Genomic DNA, 23,930 nt, shown 5'->3' on the forward strand with positions numbered 1-23,930 from the left:
TCTTAAAAATTATTTGGGAATTTTTAATAAAAATTCAGAGTTAAGTAAGAATAAAATAACCCATCTGATAATTTCACTCACATATATTTCACCCTTGGATCACTTGAAGGGAAGCCTAAAAAACATTAAAGACTGCACATTTTCAGCTCTATAGTCTCAAGTAATTCTTTAGTATCTTCAGAATTATATGTTTTAAAGTAGAGTAGAAATAAAAGAATTTTTCATCCTATTTTTCAAATGGTCACAACATTATGTGTATGTGTTTGGGTGTTAAAAAAAGAAACTTTCTTTGTCATCACTCAAAATATTTTTAAAGGTAGTGAAATACAAATTTTTGGACTAACATGGGCTGGTCAGCTCAGAATGCAAGAAGTATTCAAATCTTGCAATTTAATAGATTTTTTAAAAGAAATTTTAATTACACATTTGAAGTCCTGATTACATCCTAGGGATTTATTTGCTTATGAAAAGTCAAACTATGAATTACAATATTGCAGAATAATTTTCCACTTCATCAGATTAGTTTTACCATTCATTCCACAAATGATTTGTAAAATTTTGCAATACCTAAAATACTTTGATACTACATTACAAAAAGGTACTTAAATATAGATGAGAAAGATAGATGTTTGTCGTCTTCTTTTGATATTGATATTAAATGAAAGATGGAATGTTTTTTATTTAAAATCAATCCCTTATATTTTCCCCCAAACACAATAAGTAAATAGTAATATGAACAAAGGCTTTCTTTAAGTCTGTTATTCAGTTCAAATATGTGTTAGAAAAAAGATCTATTCTGTGTATAAAATATAACAACAAAAAAGGGAGTTGTAAATAGAAAAATAAAACATGTAGAAGAGACTAATATTCTGTGCACATAGCTTTAAAAATCCCAATAGGGAACACTTGTCAGAAGGAGATACTACACATTCATTAACTTAAACACAAATTCCCAAAGAGCAATTTTCCAACACGTTAATTTGCCACAACAGATTTACCCATTGAAACCAGTCCACCAATTTTTACCAGCAAGTAGCATCTTAATTTTACCATCTAACAGGTAAATTGAAATGAAATAAAGATTTCCACACAAGTATCAGTAACACAGGCTTTTCTGGATTGTAATGGAGCACCTACTAATATTCAGTCAACTCACAGGTAATGATACTCCTTGTAGGTATCATCATCTCTTCACACAGTAGAAGGGTCTTAAATGGAAAAGGGGTCTGTTCATTTTCTACATAAATCACAGGAAGATATTATAGAATTGGCTAATGAAAACAGCTTATATTTTGGAAATTAATTTTAAAAATCTGAAGTTATGAATAAAAAGTGATGAAAAAAAGTAGCTGGCTGGGTTTCCCCTCTTCTTTACAGTGATATGGTAAAAAATACAAGGAAAGTACCTAACTTCCTTTAATTAGGAAATCTGGTCCCTTTTCTTGCTATAGGGCTCAGTTTAGAATAAGAAAAGAAAAATATTTTTGGCTGTAGCTTTAGTAAACAATGAGTGATGAAAAATATTGTCTTCAAGAGATCTGACAACTCAGAACACAGACTTTTCACATTGATGTCACCTACATTCCTCCACAAAGCTTGGCAAATGAATAACTGAGCCCTATATTGGCAGAATGAGAGAAGAAAGTACTAGTTCCAGTACAGAAATGAGATTATGAAAACCACCAACCAACACAAAACAGTTATTTATTCTCTTGAATAATAAAGACATTATGTTTGCATATAGAACAGCTTTTGCATTATTGCTCTACATATAAGAATATATTAGGGAACTCATAACAGACTGCACATTACAAACTTAAGGTTCTTTGGTGAAGAATGGAAGAAAACAGTATTTGAGCTTTAACAAAAATTATTTTATCCACTTTTGCATTTATCTATTGATCCGTTGGATCCTCTCACAGAGTAGGGAGAGGTACTGTGTAAGTTTCACCATGGCAACAATTGCAACGCCCCCAGCCATCATACAGGTTGGCCAGAAGAGTGAATGGAACAGCACGTTGGAACTGTAGAGTTTGGTTAGGATAACACTCTTCTGGTTTCCTTCTGGGTCAGAATAGCAGGAAAAGTGTTGATACTTCCTGAAGTTTTCCATGACAACATTCACCAGGGACATGGATTCTTCAAAATTTTTTCCACACTTAGGTATATAGGAGCACTGTGGAGAATAAGATAAACTGTTACTAGAAGATATTCTGTGTGTTTCAGACTCTAGGGGGGGTTGGAGTATTGTGTTCAAATTGGTGATCTGTGAAATAACCATGGTGGTTATTCTTTTCATATTCAAACTGGTGCCTTGGGAAACCCTAATAAATAACACATTGATTAAAACAATGTTTTAAGGTATCTGACCAAGATGTCCCTTGATTGCTCACCCACATACTATTTATTGATTGAAATAAAATGATAGATATGCTAAATAGCTTGATTTAATCATTCCATGTTGCATACGTAAAATAAATTAAATGATTCCCAGGATTCTTTTTGCCATAGCCAGGTATGATAGGTTTTAATTATTTTCTATTGAACATACTTCTTTTTGGAATCAGAATGTCAACTCTGCCATCATTTTGTCTGTCCACATCTGTCCACACAACATAAAAGTTCTCTCGGGGAAAGTAGTTTACTCTTATCTTTTTTTCTTGGCTTCATTTTATTTGGTTACCTTGCAACTGTCATAAAAAAAAACAGCTACACTTCTGTTGAATTACTGAAAAAGAAATCTGTAATGTGTAGGAATATTGAATAGTTAAAGAGCTGAGATGAGTGGGTCAGACCCATTTAGCATGCCAAAGTAGCTTTTCCTATAAGCCAAGGAAAAATAAAACAGCTTTTCCTATAAGCCAAGGAAGAATAAAACAGTTCTTTAATCACCACTCACCTGAGAACTTATGCTACCTTTCTTTTGATCTTTTCACCTCTCTTTTCTTTGGCTACCTCTTTTACATGTCTCTCCTCTCTTTATTTCTACACACTTTGATATGGTTTGGCTCTGTGTCCCCACCCAAAATCTCACTTGAATTGTAATCCCATGTGTCAGGAGAGGGACCTGCTGGGAGGTGATTGGATCATGGGGGCAGTTTCCCCCATGCTGTTCTTATGATAGTGAGTAAGTTCTCACGAGATTAGATGGTTTAAAACTGTCTGGCAGTTCTTCCCTCATGTTCTCTCTCTTGCTTGCCCCCATGAGAAGATGTGCCTTGCTTCTCCTTCATTTTCTCCCATGATTGTAAGTTCCCTGAGGCCTTCCCAGCCATGTGGAACTGTGAGTTAATTAAACCTTTTTCATTTATAAATTACCCAGTCTCAGGTAGTGTCTTTGTAGCAGTGTGAAAATAGGCTAATACAGAGAATTGGTATCAGGCCAGTGGGGTATTGCTATAAAGATAACTTGAAAATGTGGAAGCAACTTTGGAACTGGGTAACAGACAGAGGTTGGAACAGTTTGGAGGACTCAGAAGAAGACAGGAAGATGAGGGAAAATTTGGAACTTCCTAGAGATTTGTTGAATGGTTTGACCAAAATGCTAATAGTGATATGAACAAAGAAGTCCAGACTGAGGTAGTCTCAGATGGAGATGAGAAACTTACTGGGAACTGGAGCAGAGGTTGTGCTAGTCATGCTTTAGCAAAGAGATTAGCAGCATTTTGCCCCTGTCATAGAAATCTGTGGAACTTTGAACTTGAGAGAGATGAATTAGGATATCTGACAGAAGAAATTTCTAACCAGCAAAGCATTCAAGAGGTGACCTGGCTTTTCCTGAAATGTGCAGTTATATGCATTCACAAATAGATGATTTGAAATTGGAGCTTATGTTTAAAAGCATAAAAGTTTGGAAAATGTGCAGCCTGACCATGTTGGTAGAAAACAAAAACCCATTTTCTGGGGAGAAATTCAAACCTCCTGCAGAAATTGGCATAAGTAATGAGGAGCTGAATGTTAATAGCCAACACAATGGGGAAAATGTCCCTAGGTATGTCAGAGATTTTTGTAGCAGCCCTTCCCATCACAGGCCTGGAGGCATGGGAGGGAAAAATGGCCTAGGGCCCTGCTGCTCTATGCTGCCTTGCAACTTGGTGCCCTGTTTTCTAGCTGCTCCAGCTGTGGCTATAAGGGGTCAATGTACAGCTCAGGCCATTGCTTCAGAGGGTGTAAACCCCAAACCTTGGCAGCTTCTAGGTATTGTTGGGACTGCAGGTGTGCAAAAGATAAGAGTTAAGGTTTTGGAACTTCCACCTAGATTTCACAGGATATATAGAAATGCCTGGGTGTCCAGGCAGAATTCTGATGTAGGAGTGGAGCCCTCATGGAGAACCTCTGGTAGGGCAGTGCAGAAGGGAAATGTGGGGTTGGAGTCCCCACACAGAATCCCCACTGGGGCACTGCCTAGTGGAGCTGTTAGAAGAGGGCCACTGTCCTTCAGACCCCAGAAGGATAGATTCACCGACAGCTTGCACCGTGTGCATAGAAAAGCCATAGGCACTCAGAGTCAGCCTGGGAAAGCAACTGCAGGGGCTGTACCCTGCAGAACCACACCACAGGGCGAAGCTGCCCAAGGCCTTGGGAACCCACCTCTTGTATCAGCATGCCCTGAATGTGAGACATGGAGTCAAAGGAGATTATTTTGGAACTTTAAGATTTAATGACTGCCTGGCTAGGTTTTGGACTTGTATGGGGCCTGTGGTCCCTTTGTTTTAGCCAACTTCTCCTATTTAGAATGGATCTATTTACCTAACAACTGTACCCCCATCGTATCTTGGAAGTAACTAACTTGGTTTTGATTTTACGGGCTCATAGGCGGAAGGGATTTGCCTTGTCTCAGATGAGACTTTGGACTTGGAATTTTGAGTTAATGCTGGAATGATTTAAGACTTTGGGAGACTGTTGGGAAGGCATGATTGGTTTTGAAATGTATAAAGGACATGAGATTTGGGAAGAGAGGACATGAGATTTGGGAAGAGCCAGGGGCAGAATGATATGGTTTGGCTCTGTGTCTCCACCTAAGTTTCATCTCAAATCGTAATTTCCAGGTGTCAGAGAGGGACCTGGTGGGAGGTGACCGGATCATGGAGGTGGTTTCCCCATGCTATTCTCATGATAATGAGTGAGTTCTCATGGAGATGTGATGGTTTAAAAGTGTTTGGCAGCACCCCCGCCCTCATGTTCTCTCTCTCCTGCCAGTCTGAGAAGACATGCCTTGCTTCCCCTTTGCCTTCCATCATGATTATAAGTTTCCTGAGGCCTCCCCAGACATGCAGAACTGTGAGTCAACTAAGCCTTTTTCTTTTATAAATTATCCAGTCTCAGTTGTTCTTTATAGCAATGTGAAAACAGATTAATACACACTTATATCTTTGCATTCTGTTTTCTTTTGTATCTCCTCCTTCCTTGCCCTTCCCTCAACTCCCACCTGGCTTTAAATCTTTCTGTTCCACTTCCTGTTCACTCTTACCTTTCTCCTCTTTCTTATCTAGATACAGATGGAATTAAATACCTTTCTTGTAGTTTTTCTTTTTATTTTATGTTAGATATAGGTGGACACATTTTTAATTATAAAAAGCTATCTCTGAGGAAATCTCTGTGACTTATTTTCCTTCGTTTATAAATGTGCCATGACAAAACTGATACAATAATGAGGGTTTCTTTTTTTTTTAAGTTTGGAAAAAGTGATTTAAATCGCTTTTCTGAGAGATGTTTAGGTTTTTGGCTCTCTTCTCTATTGGTAAGAACCTCTCAATAGACTTTTTACTGTCCTGCCCCTTGATACATATATATATATATAAAATCAAATGATTCACTTATCTGATTTATCAGAATTAAATTGGCTGACAGAATCACTGCTTATCTATAGAGTGTTTTAGTGTGAGCTGAAACACTATGCTCCTTCTTCAAAACATTATCATTTTCAGTTGGAAAATTATCCTAATAAATTTATTTTATTTATAAAACTCACATCTTACTGTCATTTACCAATTTACAAATTGTAACTGTAAATATTCACATATATGACTTTTACAATGTGATTAGTACCTCTGTGCAATGCACAACCTCCATGACTATATGCAGAGACACAGATAAGGTGAGCTTTGAGGTACATTGATACAGGTCTTGGGGTAGAAGCCTGAAATTTCAGAAAAATTTAGACCAGTAGATTTCCCAGGAACAAAATATTTAAAAGACAAAGAGTTTTGGCTAATGAAATATATTTGAATTACTCTTTCCCCAGACTTTATCAGTGGGCACACAGGCACCTTGCTTTTTTTTTTTTTTTTTTTTTTCGCTGAGCTGTAGTCATTGAATTATTAGACTATAAACAGCAGGAAGGTTCTTTGATTAGTTAAGAATGAAGGATGAGCATGCTGGCATTTATCATAAACCATGTTTAATGTGATGTTCTTGTAGCAAGGTCTGGTTGACACCTTAAAATTTAACCAGCTAAGAATAAATGTGAATACATTTGTATAGGTGAGTAAAGCAGAGAATTCCCTGGTACTAGCAAGGCACTAAGGGGGTGAAAGTATCACCAAGAAAGCAGAATTTTTCAGTCAATTATAATTTAGTATGACAACTGGACTTTGACTGTCATGAAGCGAATTTCCTACCAGTTGGATGCCTCTGGATCAAAAGGGTGTAAGGCAGTGTGGGAATACCTTAATTTTTGTCCTTCAAAGATGGACATCTTCAAAGATGCCCTGATCATTGCTTTAATGTTTTTAGAAATGTTTTTTGAACCAAAGCATTTAAAAAATAACAGACAAAACATTTCTGGTTGAATTTAAACCAAACCAATTTAGATTATGAATGCTTCAGGTATCTGTATATTTCTGTGCCAAGATAGTTTATAGTAGCAATTTCAGTGGTGAACAGTGCTAAGTTATTGAAATGATCTCAGTAAGAATGGCATTCCATTGAAAGTGAAGTTTTTCTTTTTCTTATGCTTTTGTGAATTGATTCAGCTTAAAAATATATGTTTTTAAATAAACATTTGTCAGAAAAATGGCAATAATTCTGTCACTAGGTAAGATTCTTCATATAAACTACCATTGAGACCATCTGGCAGAACTGCAATACAGGAGCTGCTAATTACAGTTGAAAGTCATTGGACTTTCATTACATGCATGTGGGCTGGATGGATGAGGCATGGTCCATATTCGATTGATTGTGGGACCTCAGAGCCAGTGGTACACATATGAGCAACAGGCAGATATCAGTGGAGAAAAGGTCCTCTCCCCTGGTGGTTTTTTTTTTTGAGACGGAGTCTGGCTCTATGGCCCAGGCTGGAGTGCAGTGGCCGGATCTCAGCTCACTGCAAGCCCCGCCTCCCGGGTTCACGCCATTCTCCTGCCTCAGCCTCCAGAGTAGCTGGGACTACAGGCGCCTGCCACCTCGCCCGGCTAGTTTTTTGTATTTTTTTTAGTAGAGACGGGGTTTCACTGTGTTAGCCAGGATGGTCTTGATCTCCTGACCTCGTGATCCGCCCGTCTCGGCCTCCCAAAGTGCTGGGATTACAGGCTTGAGCCAACGTGCCCGGCCTCCCCTGGTGTTTTTAGCTCTTTCTCATCTTGTCATTTTTTTAACATACACATAAACCAGCTGTCACTAGACCATTAACTGTCCCTGAAAATGAAAATTCTACTATTTGTCAATCAGTCATCTACTTTTATTATTGATAAGTCCTTTGGTGTTAAGTCCTTTGGTGATGATGAATGTATGAGTAGTATAACAAGCTCCTGACTTGTGCTCAGGAGATCTGGTTACTGTGTGACTGTAGGCAAGTTATGTGGCCTCTCAGAATAAATTTTTAAAATCTATATAATGGGATTAATAGAGCCTTCATGGCAGGGTTTTTTTTTTTTTTTTTTTTTTTGTGAGGATTAAATGATGAATATGTGTAAAGGCTCAATAAATTTTCATTAACATGTTTTTCTATTGGAATTTCACATTTGTCCACATGGTCTTCTAAAAGTCTTCAATCAAGCATCACATACTAAACTATGAAATCTCTAAGAAGAACAAAATTACTAGCTGCATGGTTTTCACAGAAGCAGTCCTGTTTAATGGCTGTCATCTCATGTCCCTTGCCTTTTTGTCTTAGGAGATTTGCATTATGCTGAATTCTACACTACGAGCCTAGGTTTTTGTTTCTGTGGCTCAAACAATAGTCATGAGTATGTTTCTTAGGCAGGTGTGAATTTAGAGTGAAGATTTAGTCATCTTATGATTTTATCATGTGTTCAGAAGGCATTTTTATGTCTTTGGTTTCGAATACATAGAATGCATTTCAATAAACAAAACTTTACTAAGTGAGATATACACTTAGTTGGAAAAATGTAATTTGGATAGAAAATAAACATCTATCATTTTTAGATCTTTCTTTTTTGGTGGGAGGTGTGGGAAGGGGAAGATTTAGCTTTTAGACTCTGTATGATATTTAACAGAAAGAACATATGAGTAATAATGTTATATATACAATATATTTTAGTACTGATAAAAATATGTTAATATTTTACTATGGCTATAGGTCATTTTTTCTTTTGTGCCTTAACATGTGATTATATAAATCTATCAAACCTCTGAAGCAGCCATTCAGTGGAAGATTTAGACTTACATCTCTCTTAATCCTGAGTTTTGTTAATAAAATCTTACTGCTTTTCCCAATCCTTAGATTCCTGACAGACAGAAACTTCTCTTAGTACTGAAAACCACAGGGATGGACCCACGATCATGCTCTTTCCTTTCCCAGCTGAAAATCCTTGGGTCCTGTCTATGTCTCCCGATCATCCTTTCCCTTACCTGGGCCATGAAGGTCCAGCAATTGCATCTGCTCTCCAATTTTTGGAGAACTGACTAAATTTTTTTTCCTTAGCCTCTCTTCCAGAATCCTTTAGAACAGTTATTTTTATTCTCATGATGGACAGAAGTTTTAAGAAACTACCTGTTGGCCTTTTTCTCAGACATGCCTTACTAGGCTTGTGTGAAGCAAAGAGTGACATGCCTTTATCTTCAAAATAAAAGATGTGGGGAAGGGATGAGGCAATAAGAGAGTGTTTTTGGCTGAATAACCTCGCTGTCAGCCTCCTTTTCCTTGTGATGGTAGGAAGGGAGCTATCAATTTCTCAGATCACTTCAAGGGAAGGGTGTGTTCTTCATTTGCCTTTTTATAAAGAGGGAAGTATCTTATTTTTGAAATGGGGTTAGAAATGTAATAAAATCCATTCAATATTTGTTGTCTCCAATACACCCTGTAGCATGTTATATATAGGTGACAAAAACATAAACGATATAGAATGTACAGAGAGAAACAGAAAAAAAAAAAAAAACACACACAGATGGGTGATGAAATGGGATGAGAATGTGGCTAGAAAGCTTTTCAATAAAGACTGTACCATCATAGAGGTAGGCTACAAATGTACTGTCAGAACTCCTTAGTAGCCAGGTCCTAGCCCACAATGTCCATGAAGTAAACAAACAACAAACAAAAACCAAAAATGTGAAAAAACACTGCTCATGTGAAACATAAATATTATTGGTTCCAAAGTCAATGGAACTTTTTCTAGTGGTCTCAAATAATGAATATTATGCACATATTTATTAAGCATATATAATGTACCAGACTTTGCATTCTATGCCCGAGAACAGGACATAACTTGAATGTTCAAAGAATGTATAGTTCACCAGGTGGTAGCTTTGGATTCACAAATATATTTTCAACTTTTGAATTTTTTGAACATTAGTGATAAACAGATGAGTTGAGAAAGTAAATTGAGACTTCATTTCTTCCCACTCCTTTTGAGACTTCATGCTCTTTACCATCACTTTTTAAAAAAGTGGATCCTACAACGTTTACCTTAGACTTGTTTAGTTTGAATATCTAGTATCTGCTTGATTTTGGCAAGTGGACTGTTCCAAGTATTTAGTAGTGAAAAGGAAAACAGAATTCACACTGCTATGCATGACTGTTTCTTTCAGTATTGAGACAAAGGTCCCATTACAGAGAGATTTCCCTTCCTATATTTGCCCACAGGTCTCATATCTATTATGGCACTTCTGCTTGATTTGGAGTAGAGAAGAAACTTGAAAGACCTAGGAAATTGACTAAGGAGATAGAATCTTCTTGGAGCTTTGGGATTAGACAATATCCAGAAAGCTTAAACCACTGAGTCCCTAGGATTCTGATGTATCCAATTAGTCCTAAAGTGAGGGAGATATTTAATCTGACCTTGAGTCTTCACCACGCACCTCCCTCTTGGCAATTGAAAAGCATTAGTTTCCTTCCCCCTGCTTTCCTTTTTGATGCTCAGTATCAGCTTCTTTCTGGCACATTCTTTCTTTTACTTATACACAAAGGTGCTCTCTTCAGTTTTCCCAGATTTCAACTTTGGTAAGGAGTGACTAAACTTTGTCAATCACAAAAGTGTTTCTGAATCTGTGGTCTGCTGGCAGTTTCAGCAAATGTCTAAGAAATATCTCAAATTTAAAATGCTAATTATGCGATGTCAAATGCCAAATTTCAGGGCATATTCCCCACCTCCAACCCCTACTTTTTTTTTTTTTTTTTTTCCCCCCCCTTCGGGGGAAGCTTATATCTGTTTAATATCCACTCTACATAAACTGGTGCTGAATATACAATCCTAATCTTACCTGTGGATTACAGATAATTCTATTCTTTGCTCATTGTTTCTTACTTGATCCTAAGTGCCTCTTGGAACAGGATGGAATGATGTAGATTCTCACCTGTTCAGCAAAATATCTATCAGAAGGATAAATAGTTCACAGAATTTGGATTTTTCAGAACTCTTGTCTTTATTCTCTCAAGGGGATGCTCTAATGTTTTACTCTTTAAGAGCAAGGATGATGAAGTAAAAAGACTTAGATTTTAATTCAGACATAATTAGTTAGTGAATGTGTAACTCTGGGAAAATTATTTTATTATTCTGAACTCACCTTCATTATATGTGGGGAAAAGACCCCCATGCCTGGATTTGGCAGTGTGTTGTGAGAGTATAGTAAGAGAAACTGAATTGGGATTTTTCTACATCATCAGACCAGATATATAGTATTATGCCATATACCAAAAAAATGCATATAGTTTCCTTTTTTCTGCACCAAACTAGATTTTAAATCTATCCACAAACCACAGGGGCATGTTTTGGGAATTCCTGGTGAGGAAAAGAGGTTTTAAAATCCTGAAGGAGATTGGCATTGAGGAATTCACAAGCAACAACCACAGTGAATTAATACTCAGCTGCTGTTTTTTATGATGCTAGTGACAGCCTTGTAGCCAAGGGAGGCAGGGACCCTTGAGCCCTCTTGTAGCTCCCAGGGCCCATTAGTCAGCCAGTGGCTCTAGGAGAGCATGACAGTTTATCAGCTTAAGCAGCTTTGGTCATAATGTTGACAAGAGGTTGGTCACTGGGTTTAAAGGCTAAAGAAAAACTATATGAGAGAGGGTAAAAATGTAAAAATAAAATGCAGACAGATTGCCTAATATCCTTTCATCTCCTATTGTCTCAGGACAGTTATTATCAGCAGCGCCTGATAATATAACCATGCCCATTTCTTGGTAACTGTGAGGGAGACCATTATTTTTGGTGAGCCTGGGAAGGATAACAGAAAAGAGAGCTGACATTGAAAATTTTTTTATGTTTTGCCATAATTATCTTGAATATTTCTCATTTTGCATGAAGACAGTTTAATGACCTTTTGACATAGAGATAATCGTGTATTTTCAGTGTGTATATTTCAGATGAAAAGCAGAGGGTAGCTTTCCAGAAAGTGAAGAATCACTGGGCCAGGAAAGTGAGCCAAATGTTTGGTGCCTTTTTCCCTGGGAGCATTTGCTGATTGTAGAAGAGGGGGTGAGAGCCTAGGAGATTAACTGGCATTTTTGACAGCCTTGCAGAGCTATGGGCAAGAATTATTATTGGGGGCCTATCAAGCTGGGGTCTTGATAATTCCCCTATTCACTTTGGGTTGGGATTCTGAAGGGCTGCATCCTGGGAGAATAGTCAGCCTGAAAGATAGGTCCTCATAGGGACTTCAGTTCTGATTTGAGTATCACAATTTATAAAGTCAGAATGAGGTGATCCTGAATGGCTTGTGGCTGGCGAAGCAAGTGGAAATAATTTTTGGAAATGATGACATTATAACATTATCCTAGAATTAAAGTTATTTTTTATAAAAATTTTGCAAACATAATATCTGAAACCTAATAAAAATAGTCAGATATTACAAGACAACATGAAAACAAACAACAGAAAACAAAAACAGAACAGGTACATAGGGGCTTCAAATAGTGATGATATCAAAATAGATTTTATAACAACTATAATTTTACTTTTTATGTTGAAGGATTTAAAAGACAATAATTAAAATATTGCAGAGAACTGGACATGATAAAACAAGACTCAGCTGGATATTCTAGAATTGAAAATACCATAAGAGAAATTAAGCACTCAATGGATGGGTTTAACAGTTGATTTGCAGAGGAAAGAATTGCTGAATTAGAAGATAGGTATGTATCCAGAAAGAAGCAAAAAATCCTTTCCACTGTTGATGGGCATTTATTTAGGTTGATTCCACATCTTTGCTATTGTGAGAAGTGCTGCCATAAACATATATGTACATGTGTCTTTGTGGCAGAATAATTTGTATTCTTCTGGGTATATACCCAATACTGGGATTGCTGGGACGAATGGTAGCTCTGCTTTGTGTTCTCTGAGCAATCACCAAACTACTTTCCACAATGGCTGAACCAGTTTATATTCCCACCAGCAGTGGATAGACATTCTCTTTTCTTTGCAACCTCGCCAGCATCTGTTATTTTTTGACTTTAAAAAGAATAGTAACAGAATAGATAACTTCTGATAAAATAGAGGAAGAAATGAGATTATAAAAATAATTCAATGAGGAAAAATGTGATCTCTTCAAAAATGGACTGGAGCACGTGGGTGTCCATATGAAAAAACAAACAAACAAACAAAAAAGAAACTTGATCCCTATGTAAAAATTAATTCCAGTCAGATTTTACTGTATACATGAAAGGTAAAACAATAATACACTTAGAATGTCATTTAGGAGAATGACTTTATGATATTAGGGTGGGTATAAGACTTAAACAGAACAGCAAAAGCACTGAACAGAAAGAAAAAGGTTGACAAAATCTGGCTGCACCGAAATTAGAAGTTTCTTTCATTGAAAGACATTCAGAGAGTGAAAAAGTCACATAATGGGAGAAGATATTTGCAACACGTATAACCAACAGAGGTTCATGTTTAAATGATTCCTATATTGAATGCAAAGAAGAAACAATTCCATAGAAAAATGGTCAAGCAACTTGCATGGACATTGCACAAAAAGGATATCCAAATGGCCAATGAATAAATGAAAAGGCACTTGATAACATTAGCTATCAGAATCATGAGGAAATATACATTAGCTAAATCAAAATTACAGATGTTACCAAGTGTTGGTAAAGATTTGGAGCAGTAAGAACTCTCATACCCACAGGGTTGGAGAGAATGTATATTGGCATATACATTTTGGAAAACTACTTGGCATTATCTACTTAATTTTAAGATATGTATACTCTATGATTTAAATATTCCATTCCCAGGTTTATACCTGTGGAAGTGTGTGTGCTTGTGCACCAGAGACATATATGAGAATGTTCATGGTAGAATTACTTGTGATAGTCCCAAACTTACACAACTCAAAATGTCCATCAGCAGTAGAATGAATAAATAAACAGACATATTCATACAATGGAATATGATACAGTAATGAAAATGAATGAACTGTAACCAAATGGAATAAATCTAATAAACATAATGCTATGTGAAGAAAAACAGACAGAAAGGAAAGTATTCTATGTGATTCCATTTATGTAATGTTTAAAAATGAGGCAAAACTATTAATAAAATATGTAGTGTTTAAGGATATATCCCTAGGTGATAAAAGTACAAAGAAAAGTAAGAAAGTAATTGCCATAAACAGTCAGGATAGTTATTGTCTTTGGTGGAGGCAGAGCCTGTAGTTATTGAGAGGGGGCATGTAGGGTGTTTTTGGGGTACAGAAAATGTTGTATTTCTTTAACCTTATGGTGGTTACATGGTGGTCACGAATTTGTTTGTAATACTTGAGCTGTACTTTTTCATTTCATGCACAGTTCTCTATGTTATAATTTACTTGAAAAAACAAGATAGTGGGACCAATAAACCAAATGATGACCTAGTGTTATGCTGAGAGCAAGTAAGATACCAGTCCTGAATACATAACTGGGACAGTTATTGGTAGCTTCTCTCTCCATTTATAGCCTAAATAATGCATTCACAGGGCTGTAGTGATAAATTGTCAAAATGAGGAAATGAAAATATGTCCCATTTTTTGATGCCTATTCAGGTTCAAGGGTTTTATAGGCATTTGTCATTACCGGTCAGCTTTGATTTTAAAATCTGACTTAAGCGAAGATCTTGAAAGACAAACACTTTGTGAGAGAGCTAGGCTTTACATATTGCAGCACAGCGCTGGGACTGGTATTATTTGTGGCTACTACAAATGAAAGAAAATCAGAGCCAGCATTTTCAAACAACATTCTCTGAAATATTTATTATGTTGAGTCCTCAGAGATATTTGCAAGAATTCTTTTAAGTTATTGCAACAAAAGTTCAAGGTGGGTTTCCTTACTTTGTGTCGATATATCAGAAAGAAATCCTATTCACTCTCTATGTGCTAGTATTGAACTTTGAATCTACTGCATTTTTTCAATAACTATAAGCTATATCATTTAAATGCTGACAATTTAATGAAAAGAAAAGCTTTTACAAGAAAGATTAGAGGTCAGAAGGGTTTATCCTGGTAATAAGAGCCAAGAGTGGCATTGAGTTGTCTTGGCATATGAGATTATTCTGCACATCTAATTGTTACCACAAATCCAAAACTCAATATATTTAACTTAAAATTGTAATGGCAAGTTGGTTCTGCTGACACCTTCCTGGTCATTCCAGACCTTATAAATGTAAATTTTATGTAAAACTTTAATAAAATACACATTTGTTGAATATCTACCATGTGGACTTGAATATATTAGTGCTGGAAAATTTGGCCTCTATGAATATGACATATGTGAAGAACACACACATGTGTGCGTGCGCGCGCGCACACACACACACACAGTGACCATGGGTCGAAAGTAGCATGCTCTGCTCAACATTGTATATGCTCAGGTCCCATCTTCATAAGGACCTTGCAAGGTGTCCATTTGTTGCTTTTTAGAGAAAAGGAAGCTGAGGATCAGAAAGGTTAAGTTATATCCCTGAGGTCACAGAACTGAATGACAATGACCATGGACAAACAGAACACACCTTTAGCTGGTGGTTCCCAGGTACAGGACAAACACATGGTTTTGTCTTGCACATCTCTAAGCTGCATAGTTGCTTTGAAAGACTCAGTCTATTTGTGTAAAGATATATTAATATTTACCCTTTCAAATGGAAGTGAAAGCTAAATCTGCACTACCACAAATGTAGGAATGATTTGCTCACGACTTGCACAGAAAATAAATATTTTCTAGGCAAGAGTCACATAGCAAGTTCTCTGAATGGAAGAGGCAGGCTCTGCTTCCTGGAAGTATTTTCCTTTGAAATGCTGGCAAAGGGGAACTTCAGAGGCAGAGAACCTGGTGTGAAGCTCTGTGGGGTAACTGAAATGCAGCGCGCCAAGTTCCTACCTTCTGATTGATTTTTATCGTCTCTTCTGTGTGGTAGAGGAGGAGCTTTTCCCCGGAAGAAGTCAGGTTAACGTACACCTGGAGGCAGGGGTACTGAGAAAGTTTCCAGCAGTCTGGACCGCAGCTGAAGGAGCAATTAAATGTTTCCGTGATGGATGCATTCAGCAAGGTGCATTGAGACTCTTCGGTCCACACGCTACAGAGAAAGGGGTGAGAGTAAACACAGGCCCAAGAGCTAATAGTGAGAAAGGCATCATCTGAGGGAATTATTTCTTAGCTCCTGAAGCTGAAAAATCTTTTCTAAATCTCTAATATGATCTATCTGTGTAAAGTTTAGGCCTTCGTATAGAACAGCTTTAAGCAAACTACCATATAACATAGACAAACTTGGACACGCGAGAACGTTTTCAATGACTTCCATTTTATATGGCATTCTCTGGTATTTGACTTAAGTTCTTTTCTCCCTTATTGAACTCCCTGGTAACATGAAGCATGCTTTAAAATCATCACCTGTCCTCACCCTGTATTTACACATTGTAGGCAGCTTCTTGACATGCTCCAGCCCCTACCTCTGTATGTTTTACTTTGTACTTTCTACATCCCAGATCCCTTCCCTGCCCCGTTTGCAGGCACAGAAGGTGTGAGGGAGAAGGAGGGGGGAGATGGCAAAGGAGTGGAGGGTTGTGTGGTCCAGCTTGACAGATGGAAGGACAGTGACAGAATGCCTTAAGGTCTTTCTAATAAGGGAAAAAGGATAACTCAACCCTTTCATTATATCATGAGCAGTCACTTGCTGCACATTCCTTTTACCCTATTTGGTACTTCATATATAATACCTTCTTTTGTTCTCTCAACAACTGTGCAAGTTGGGTAGCAATTTCTTTTTAAAAGTGAGTAAACTGAGAAATCCCATGACATATGCAAGGACATATAGGCAGTAAGTGATGGAAACTGTGATCCCACCCAATCTTGTAATTCTCTAAGGCACAGGCTCATTCTATTGTGTTGTGCTGTCTCCCCACAAACAAAATGGAAAAAAAAACTCTTTTATGCAGACTAATGGATGAATAAAGGTGTCCTGTTACCTCTCACCTGGAAGAATCCAGCTGCCCATTTGTCAACTTGTCATTTTAATATACCTTTAATTTTATGATCAAGATTAACATTTGTAATTAGGAATTAACACACCAGCAATCAACGGTTTGGTTTTGGGTATAAGCTGATCACCACAGCAATGAGAAACGTGTTTTCTTTGCAGATTAATACCCTTTCCTTTTGCTAGACAAGCATCCACAGCTTCCTGCCCCTTTGCATGTGTGAAGTTTTATTCCAGAAGCAGGATACTAGACCTGATCCCCTCCCTTGGTGTGGCAAATTGTGTTTTCCTGGAATGTGGGTGGTCACATTTTGCTTACATACTGAGGAAAAAATCTTTGATGGTTCTAAGCAGATGTGAAGATCTGAAAGCATTTTGGAATCAGCGACCACTTGGGGCCTGAGGCATCAGCACTTTCATTGAAAATGAGCACAGCTGAAGGCCATCAGAGAAACAGAGCAGAGCAGCCACAAATGTGAAAGATGATGCCTTAATTTCAGCAAATTACTGTATTTCAGCTAGATTTTGCTTCTAAAATGAAAGTATTAATTTAGATGGAGAAACAAATGCCACAAAATTGTTTCATTTTCTTTTGGATTGAAACCTCAATTTTTCATTAGAAAAGGTCTTGTTTCTTTAAGCTGAACTGCTGTGAGACTTCCCCCCATTCGATACATCAAGGCTGGGCTCGCCTGTGTTTACAGTGTCCAGTTTATGGAGATGCTGGTGGGATTTACCACATGGCTTACCGAGGGTGAGAGTACACGTGCTGTCTCACAATTTATTTGCCTCCCTATCCATTCAACAAACCTATGGCAAATATTGAAATGAAAAGATTCACAATCTGTTATTTTTAAAAGTAGATGCATAGCAGTGTTTCTCAGCCTAGAAGTCCCATTAGAATCACCTGGGGAGCTTTAACGGATACTGCTGACTGGGTCCCACTCCAGACCAATTAAATCTGACCTTCTGGGGTGACGATGATGGGGTCTGGGTATTGTCATTTTTAGAATTTCTGGGGAAGTTGGACTATGCAGTTGAGAACCACTCACGTGGAAGGTGATGGAGGGGTTGGTTGGGGTGGAAAAGGGAGGAGGGTGGGGAACGGACAGAAGTGTGAAGTGGCAAGAATAGGGACTTCGGAATAAGCGAGATGTGGGCTTGAATCTTAGCTTTGCCACAAGTAAGAGCTGTAAGACACTGAGGAAATCATATCTCTCTTTAGCCTCAGTTTTGCCATTTTTATAATGAGTATATTTATACTTACCTTATAGAGTAATTGTGAAAATTAAACAAGTAAAAGTCTTTGACACCTGGTATCCATGTTATACATAGAGCTATATTTATTATTATTAATAGATAACATTATTGAAAAGTATTATTTACCAGGAACTTCTCAAAATTCTTATCAGGAAAGAAGGCGAGGAAGATGACCTTAGGGTTGCCTAAGTGATGGGGGAGGATGGAGGAGGAGACAAACAGCAGGGTCCCACCCTCCCGGTGGTATTACCTCTGCATGTATGAGCGCAGGAGTGTGATTCCCAGCAGAAAGTACATCATGATGGAGCACACCATCATGGCCAATCCCAGGAGAATGGCTCGGTCCTCTCCTGCCTTCAGTGCTGTGACTGTTTTCCTTTTGTCCAGGAGGTCATGGTCTCTGATTTTCTGGTAAATATTTCTGAGGTTGAAAACAATATGGTCTTACATAAAGTTTAGTTAATCAGCATGCCCCTAGAGAGCAGGTCAGTTTCTGTCCATGCCTTCCTAGGGCCCTCCAAACCTGCCTCAATGCAGCTGGACCTCACTGTGTGTCCACTACCTCCCACACAAGTACACACATGCATGCACACACACTCACAAGCACATGCACGCCTGTACATGTACCAGTCCTGAGCAGAAATAAGCCCTCCTTCTTTACTCTGGGGCCAATGTCTAACTGTAAATTAATTTTCGTTCTATCTAATCCTAAAGAAAGAAACCAATCCCCTCAACCCTCAAAATGATGCTTTGGATTTGTTGACTTTACCATTTAACCCAAAGCTGATCATTATTGATTTTTAAATAATTTTGGAATACCTAATGGAGCATTGATTCAAATAAATGGCAACATATACTTGGAATATATCAAATTAATCTTTCATTTCTCTTCAGTAATGATAGGCAGAAGTTATTTTGGTTAACATTTTTCTCAAGCTGAGGGCTGCTTAGGGCTTTGTTGGCTTGAGATTGATAAGCAGTGTGAAGATGTAGAGTGGTGACCCAGCTATTCTTACATGTGAAAACATTCGATTGAGTTAGAAAAGTGTCATTCAAACTGAGGCCAGACCCTATAACTTTGGACAGTTTTATTAGTATTTTTGTTTTTTATTTTAGAGCAGCAATGTAGGGTAAGAAAGAACAAGAAATTGAAATCAACTGTCTCCTGAGTTCAGACTGGTTTCACTGCTTATTAGCTGTGTGATCAATGAGAAGTGCCTTAGACTTTCTTTTTTCTTTTTTCTTTCTTTTTTTTTTTTGAGATGGAGTCTCACTGTGTCGCCCAGGCTAGAGTGCAGTGGTGCGATCTCGGCTCACTGCAACCTCCGCCTCCCTGGTTCAGGCCATTCTCCTGCCTCAGCCTCCTGAGTAGCTGGGACTACAGGCGCCCGCCACCACGCCCGGCTAATTTTTTGTATTTTTTAAATAGAGACGAGGTTTCACCGTGTTTGCCAGGATGGTCTAGATCTCCTGACCTCATGATCCACCCGCCTCGGCCTCCCAAAGTGCTGGGATTACAGGCATGAGCCACCGCGCCCAGCCATTCCTTAGACTTTCTGATCCCCAGTTGCCTGCAAAGTGAAAATAATGTTTAAATGCATTTTAATGGCTAAGTGACATGATACAAGCAAATCATTTAAGAGAATGACTGACATGAGATTAGTAATAAATGTTCCCATTCAAAAAATGGAGTGGGGAGCTACAGCTCAATGACACGGACATCAGAAAACCCTAAAATTGCTACTATTCTCCAAAGAATTTCTAATGGACAGAACTGCAAGAAAATTAATAGTGTATAAAGATTAGGGATGGAGGATTGGATTTGAAACCAGGTCTGGAGGAGAAGGTAGAAAAGAAATGCGGAAGTGCTGGATGCTCGGTGAGATGAAGAGAAGCTTGAGTAGGAAGGCAATGCTCAGGAATTCCTGCAAGGCCTGCGACCGAGAAACAGCTCATGATTTCTCGGTGTCTACTTTGAGGAGGGAGCTTTGGATTGCAGGGCAGTGGAAATGGGAAAATCACTGGCCTTTAGAGCCTAGAAACAGCGAGGACAAATAAAATGCTGAAAATGGAAAAAGAAACTCTTAAGTCATTTTTTTTTTTTTTAGCTTCAGGCAAAAACCAATATGCACAAGAATAACTTCAGAGTTTTCATTCAAATTTTTATTGCTAATCACTCTTGTTGCTTGGGAGAGGAACCAGAGTAGACTCTAAAGTGGAACTTTGCAGGGGAGGGAAGATATGCCTGTTGTTTGTGCAGTTGTGTGTTTATTCAGGGTTTATATTTAGTTTTGTGCTGGAGGATGGCTTGACTGGTGTCTATAACCAATGTCTCTTCTGATTGGCTGATCCATTCTGGGCTGGTTGCTAAATATTTTGATTCCTTATAGAGGTGATAGAATGCGTATGTACTTAATATATTTCCATGAGGTTGTAGGGCTGAGTATTTATTAATCTAAGTATTGGTTGTGCAAAATTAACTGATTAGCTTCTTATTATTATTTTAAAGTTCTCTTTTTGAGGTGGTTTATATAAATTTTACTCTTTCCTTGCGAAGTCAGCTCATTGTAGTAGGAGAGTCGGAGCTAAATACAGGCCTTTGTTTATCATCTTTTCATGTCCCTGTCCTTCCTGGCTTCTTCCCACTGTCACTTGCTCTTGGCTGCTCATGGTTATTACCAGAGGCATGGAGAGCCCACATCTTTCATTGTTCCCCAGCTCCCAATCCCAATGCCCCTGGATTAGCTGGCCTGCCTTGCTTTTGACTTCCACAGACTGGCAACCACCCACTCTCTGTGTTTCTTCATTTTTTTTTTGAGATTTTGTTTGGAAATTGTAGTATTTACATCAAAACTTTTAAAACTTCACCCTTTATGAACTCAAATTTAAAAAAATCAGTGTCCGTTAGTGGCTAAAGCCAGTGGGCTGAAAGCTTTTCTGAATCAGGAAGAGACAGGCTGAGTCTGAGTAGCTTCAAAGACCTGCTGTAAAATAATAATCTGCTGTTACTTCACTAATGTTATTTATCAACATATATTTAACTCTGATGGCTGCCATCAAGGTCTGCATTTCCTGCAGATGGCAGAGAGCATGGAGGGAGCATAATCTCACAATTCCAGGGTATTAGACTATCACACAGCATCACTTATGTCAGCCTATACCCTTAAAAGAGAAGTGTAATCAGTCAGTTGTGTCATCAGAACAAGAAGCATATAAAAATGATTCAAACCTGTAATTCAAAAACAAATCACAATTTGAAAGTGGTTAACAAATGTTTTTGATATGCTCTGGAATGTATAGAGGGGGAAAAGTGAACGATTTTCATAGAGCCCCCAAAATATCTGAGAAATCAGGATACTACCCAGCAAAATGAAAGTGGGTGAGTGGAGTGGGCCATGCCCCTGGAATTCATTAGTAAATGATGATCGAATTAATGGAAAATAAAGAAATGAATACATGATTTGGAAGAGCAAAGAGTTCAGTTTAGGTTCACAAACTTCTCCTGAATGCTGGTAACCTCTTGTTATTGGGGATATGGGCCCCGCCCAAAAGGAAAACAGATAAGTATATAAATATCAGCATAGGATGAAAAATATAATGATGGAGCAATTCACAGAGTGTTACAGGAATAGAGAAGAGGGGAGGATACCCCAGCCTGAGGGAGCAGGACGGAGAGCCAGGATTGAGTTTAGGGAAGGGTTCCTGAAGGAGAAACACTTTAAACAAAATCTTCAAGGTTTAATCAGGATTAACCAAATGAGACAAAGAGTCAAGGGTATTTTAGACAGAAGGACTCACATGAGCAAAGCGATGAAGACTTGCAATTGCATGGTGAATATCAGAAACTATAACTGTTTTAATATTACAGAGATGCCTATGGGACAGGGAAAAAGAGGCAGATGAGTTTGCAAAGGTAGGTAGGCCATGAAGGGTTTTGTAAGTCATTCTAAAGAGCTTGGCCTTTACTCCATAGTGAATGGAAATCTGTCAGAGGGTGACATGACTGAGTTTCAGAATGATCACTCTGGCTTCTGTGCAGAGTTTAAGAAATAGGATAGGGCTTAAATCAGAAAGAGGAATGGGGGGACTGTTACTGTAGTGTTGGCAAAGGACAATGAGGGCTGGATCTAGGGTCAAGGTAGGATGTACGAAGATGAAACGGTACCTGGAGAAATATCTACGGGACAGAACTTCAGGATTTGGTGGCTGATAGAATACAGTGGATGATGAGGAAGCAAGAAAAATGATGTAGTTTAGATTTGTGCTCTAGTACTTGGTGTGGATGACTGGAGAAATGGTGAAGAGTGGGAAGGTGAGATCCTTGTTTCTCTGTTTCCCTGCTCTTCCAGGATCCAAAGAGGTGACTTCTGCTGACCTTGCTAAAGAGGAAGAAAGTGATTGTACATTTATAGATTCTCTTCCCACAGGTTTAGTGTCCTAAATACAGACAGAAGAGTGACTAATCTCAGTGGTGAGATATGCCAGAGTCAGAGGGCCACCTCTATTTTTTGGGTCATTGCTAATGAGTGGCATAATTTTTGTAAAAAAAAAAATATCATTTTGGATTTGTTTTTGTTCAGGCCTGGTGTGCTTTGGTTTTTTGCATGTGCAGGTAGTAAGGGTAGTAAGTCTCAGTTGGAAAAGAGGGTGTTCCCAGCCTGAGACAGAGTGGGTTAGTTGGCCTCTTCTATACCATGTTGTCTTCAGTGTTAGCTGGAAGGAGCATGATACCATATTTTGGGCCACAGGCCTATGCGTCCTCTTCCATACTAGGAAGCCGTGTAATGTATGGGTCCCTGTGTAACTACTAACAAGGCTGATAGCTCAACACCCTTTGGTTCTTTCTGTCTATTCTTTATGAATCTATCTGAGAGGAGTTGAGGGTGGAGGTGGTAGTGCTGAGAATAATGGAAAGAGGGCTGGTACAATTCACTGATGTAGAGAGCTCAGGAGGAAGAATGAGTCTGGGGTATGACTACAAATTCAGTTTTGGCTAAGTGTGCTGCCCAGCAGTGGGCGTAGAGCAGGAATTTGACTTTATAAGTTTGACGCTGATCTAGCCTTGATGTGTCCTGGCAAGGACACATTTAAGGTCTATTGAGATAGTCTTGGCTTCGTGGTGAACCACATGTTGACAACAGCAAATAGTAGATATAGTGCAGTCTTTACTATATATAGGGAACATTCTGCTCAAAGACTTTGGAGAACAGAAGTTATTAATATATCTACAGGGCAAATCCAAGTATAACAAAAGTGTTTGTGGTCTTGTAAACAAAATATTTTCAATTGTTTAGTAAGGCTTCAATAAATTTTACCCCAAGTAATAGTCAACCTAGTAAAAATTTGTTTTGAGCTCCTTTTGTATAGTTTCTTGAAGTTTGATATTGGGGCTCATTATTTATGAGGCTATACATATAAAAATATGGATATAAAGAGTAAAATGTGCAAGAAAATTTCTCCTCCTTGACTGTCATCCATTTGAATTCAGATTCCCTTGGTATCTATCCCATAAGGAGAAGGAGAGAAGTACTTAGGTTAAGGCAGCATAAAGGCCATTTATGAATTAATTTGTTTATTCATTGGTCAACATTTCTAAGTCTTCATCAGATGAAACACAATGTGCTAAGTTCTGGCGATACTAAATAAATAAGACTTAGTGTTCCAAGGGAGCTGAGGGAGATGTCAGTCATTGCAATGTGTGGCAGTGAGACTGATTAGAGAGGTGTGTACAAGGGAAGCAAACTGATATACCAAGGGCCAATTTGCTAAAGGATCAGTTTCTCAATGGCTAATTCCCCAAAAGCCAATTTACTGAAGGATCAGCTTACT

The 23,930-nt window shown here is 38.2% G+C and overlaps 1 protein-coding gene across 3 annotated transcripts in view; it reads right to left on the bottom strand.

Moving 5' to 3' along the window:
* Positions 1–394: 394 nt before the first annotated feature.
* Positions 395–23,930, bottom strand: part of KCNMB2 (potassium calcium-activated channel subfamily M regulatory beta subunit 2) — a 311,021-nt gene continuing 287,485 nt past the window's right edge. The window contains exons 3-5 of one of the 3 annotated variants that reach the window (XM_023184816.2): positions 18,352–18,522; positions 15,746–15,941; positions 395–2,176 (exon numbers count right to left, since the gene is read on the bottom strand). In XM_023184816.2, the coding sequence (XP_023040584.1) occupies positions 1,892–2,176; positions 15,746–15,941; positions 18,352–18,522 (652 nt within the window). In that variant the 3' untranslated portion in view covers positions 395–1,891. The remainder of the gene's footprint in view (positions 2,177–15,745; positions 15,942–18,351; positions 18,523–23,930) is intronic. The other 2 variants (XM_023184815.3, XM_023184818.2) reach the window with 2 other exon arrangements.

Source organism: Piliocolobus tephrosceles, chromosome 2, assembly GCF_002776525.5.
Source record: "Piliocolobus tephrosceles isolate RC106 chromosome 2, ASM277652v3, whole genome shotgun sequence".
In the NCBI taxonomy this organism is placed as follows: domain Eukaryota; kingdom Metazoa; phylum Chordata; class Mammalia; order Primates; family Cercopithecidae; genus Piliocolobus; species Piliocolobus tephrosceles.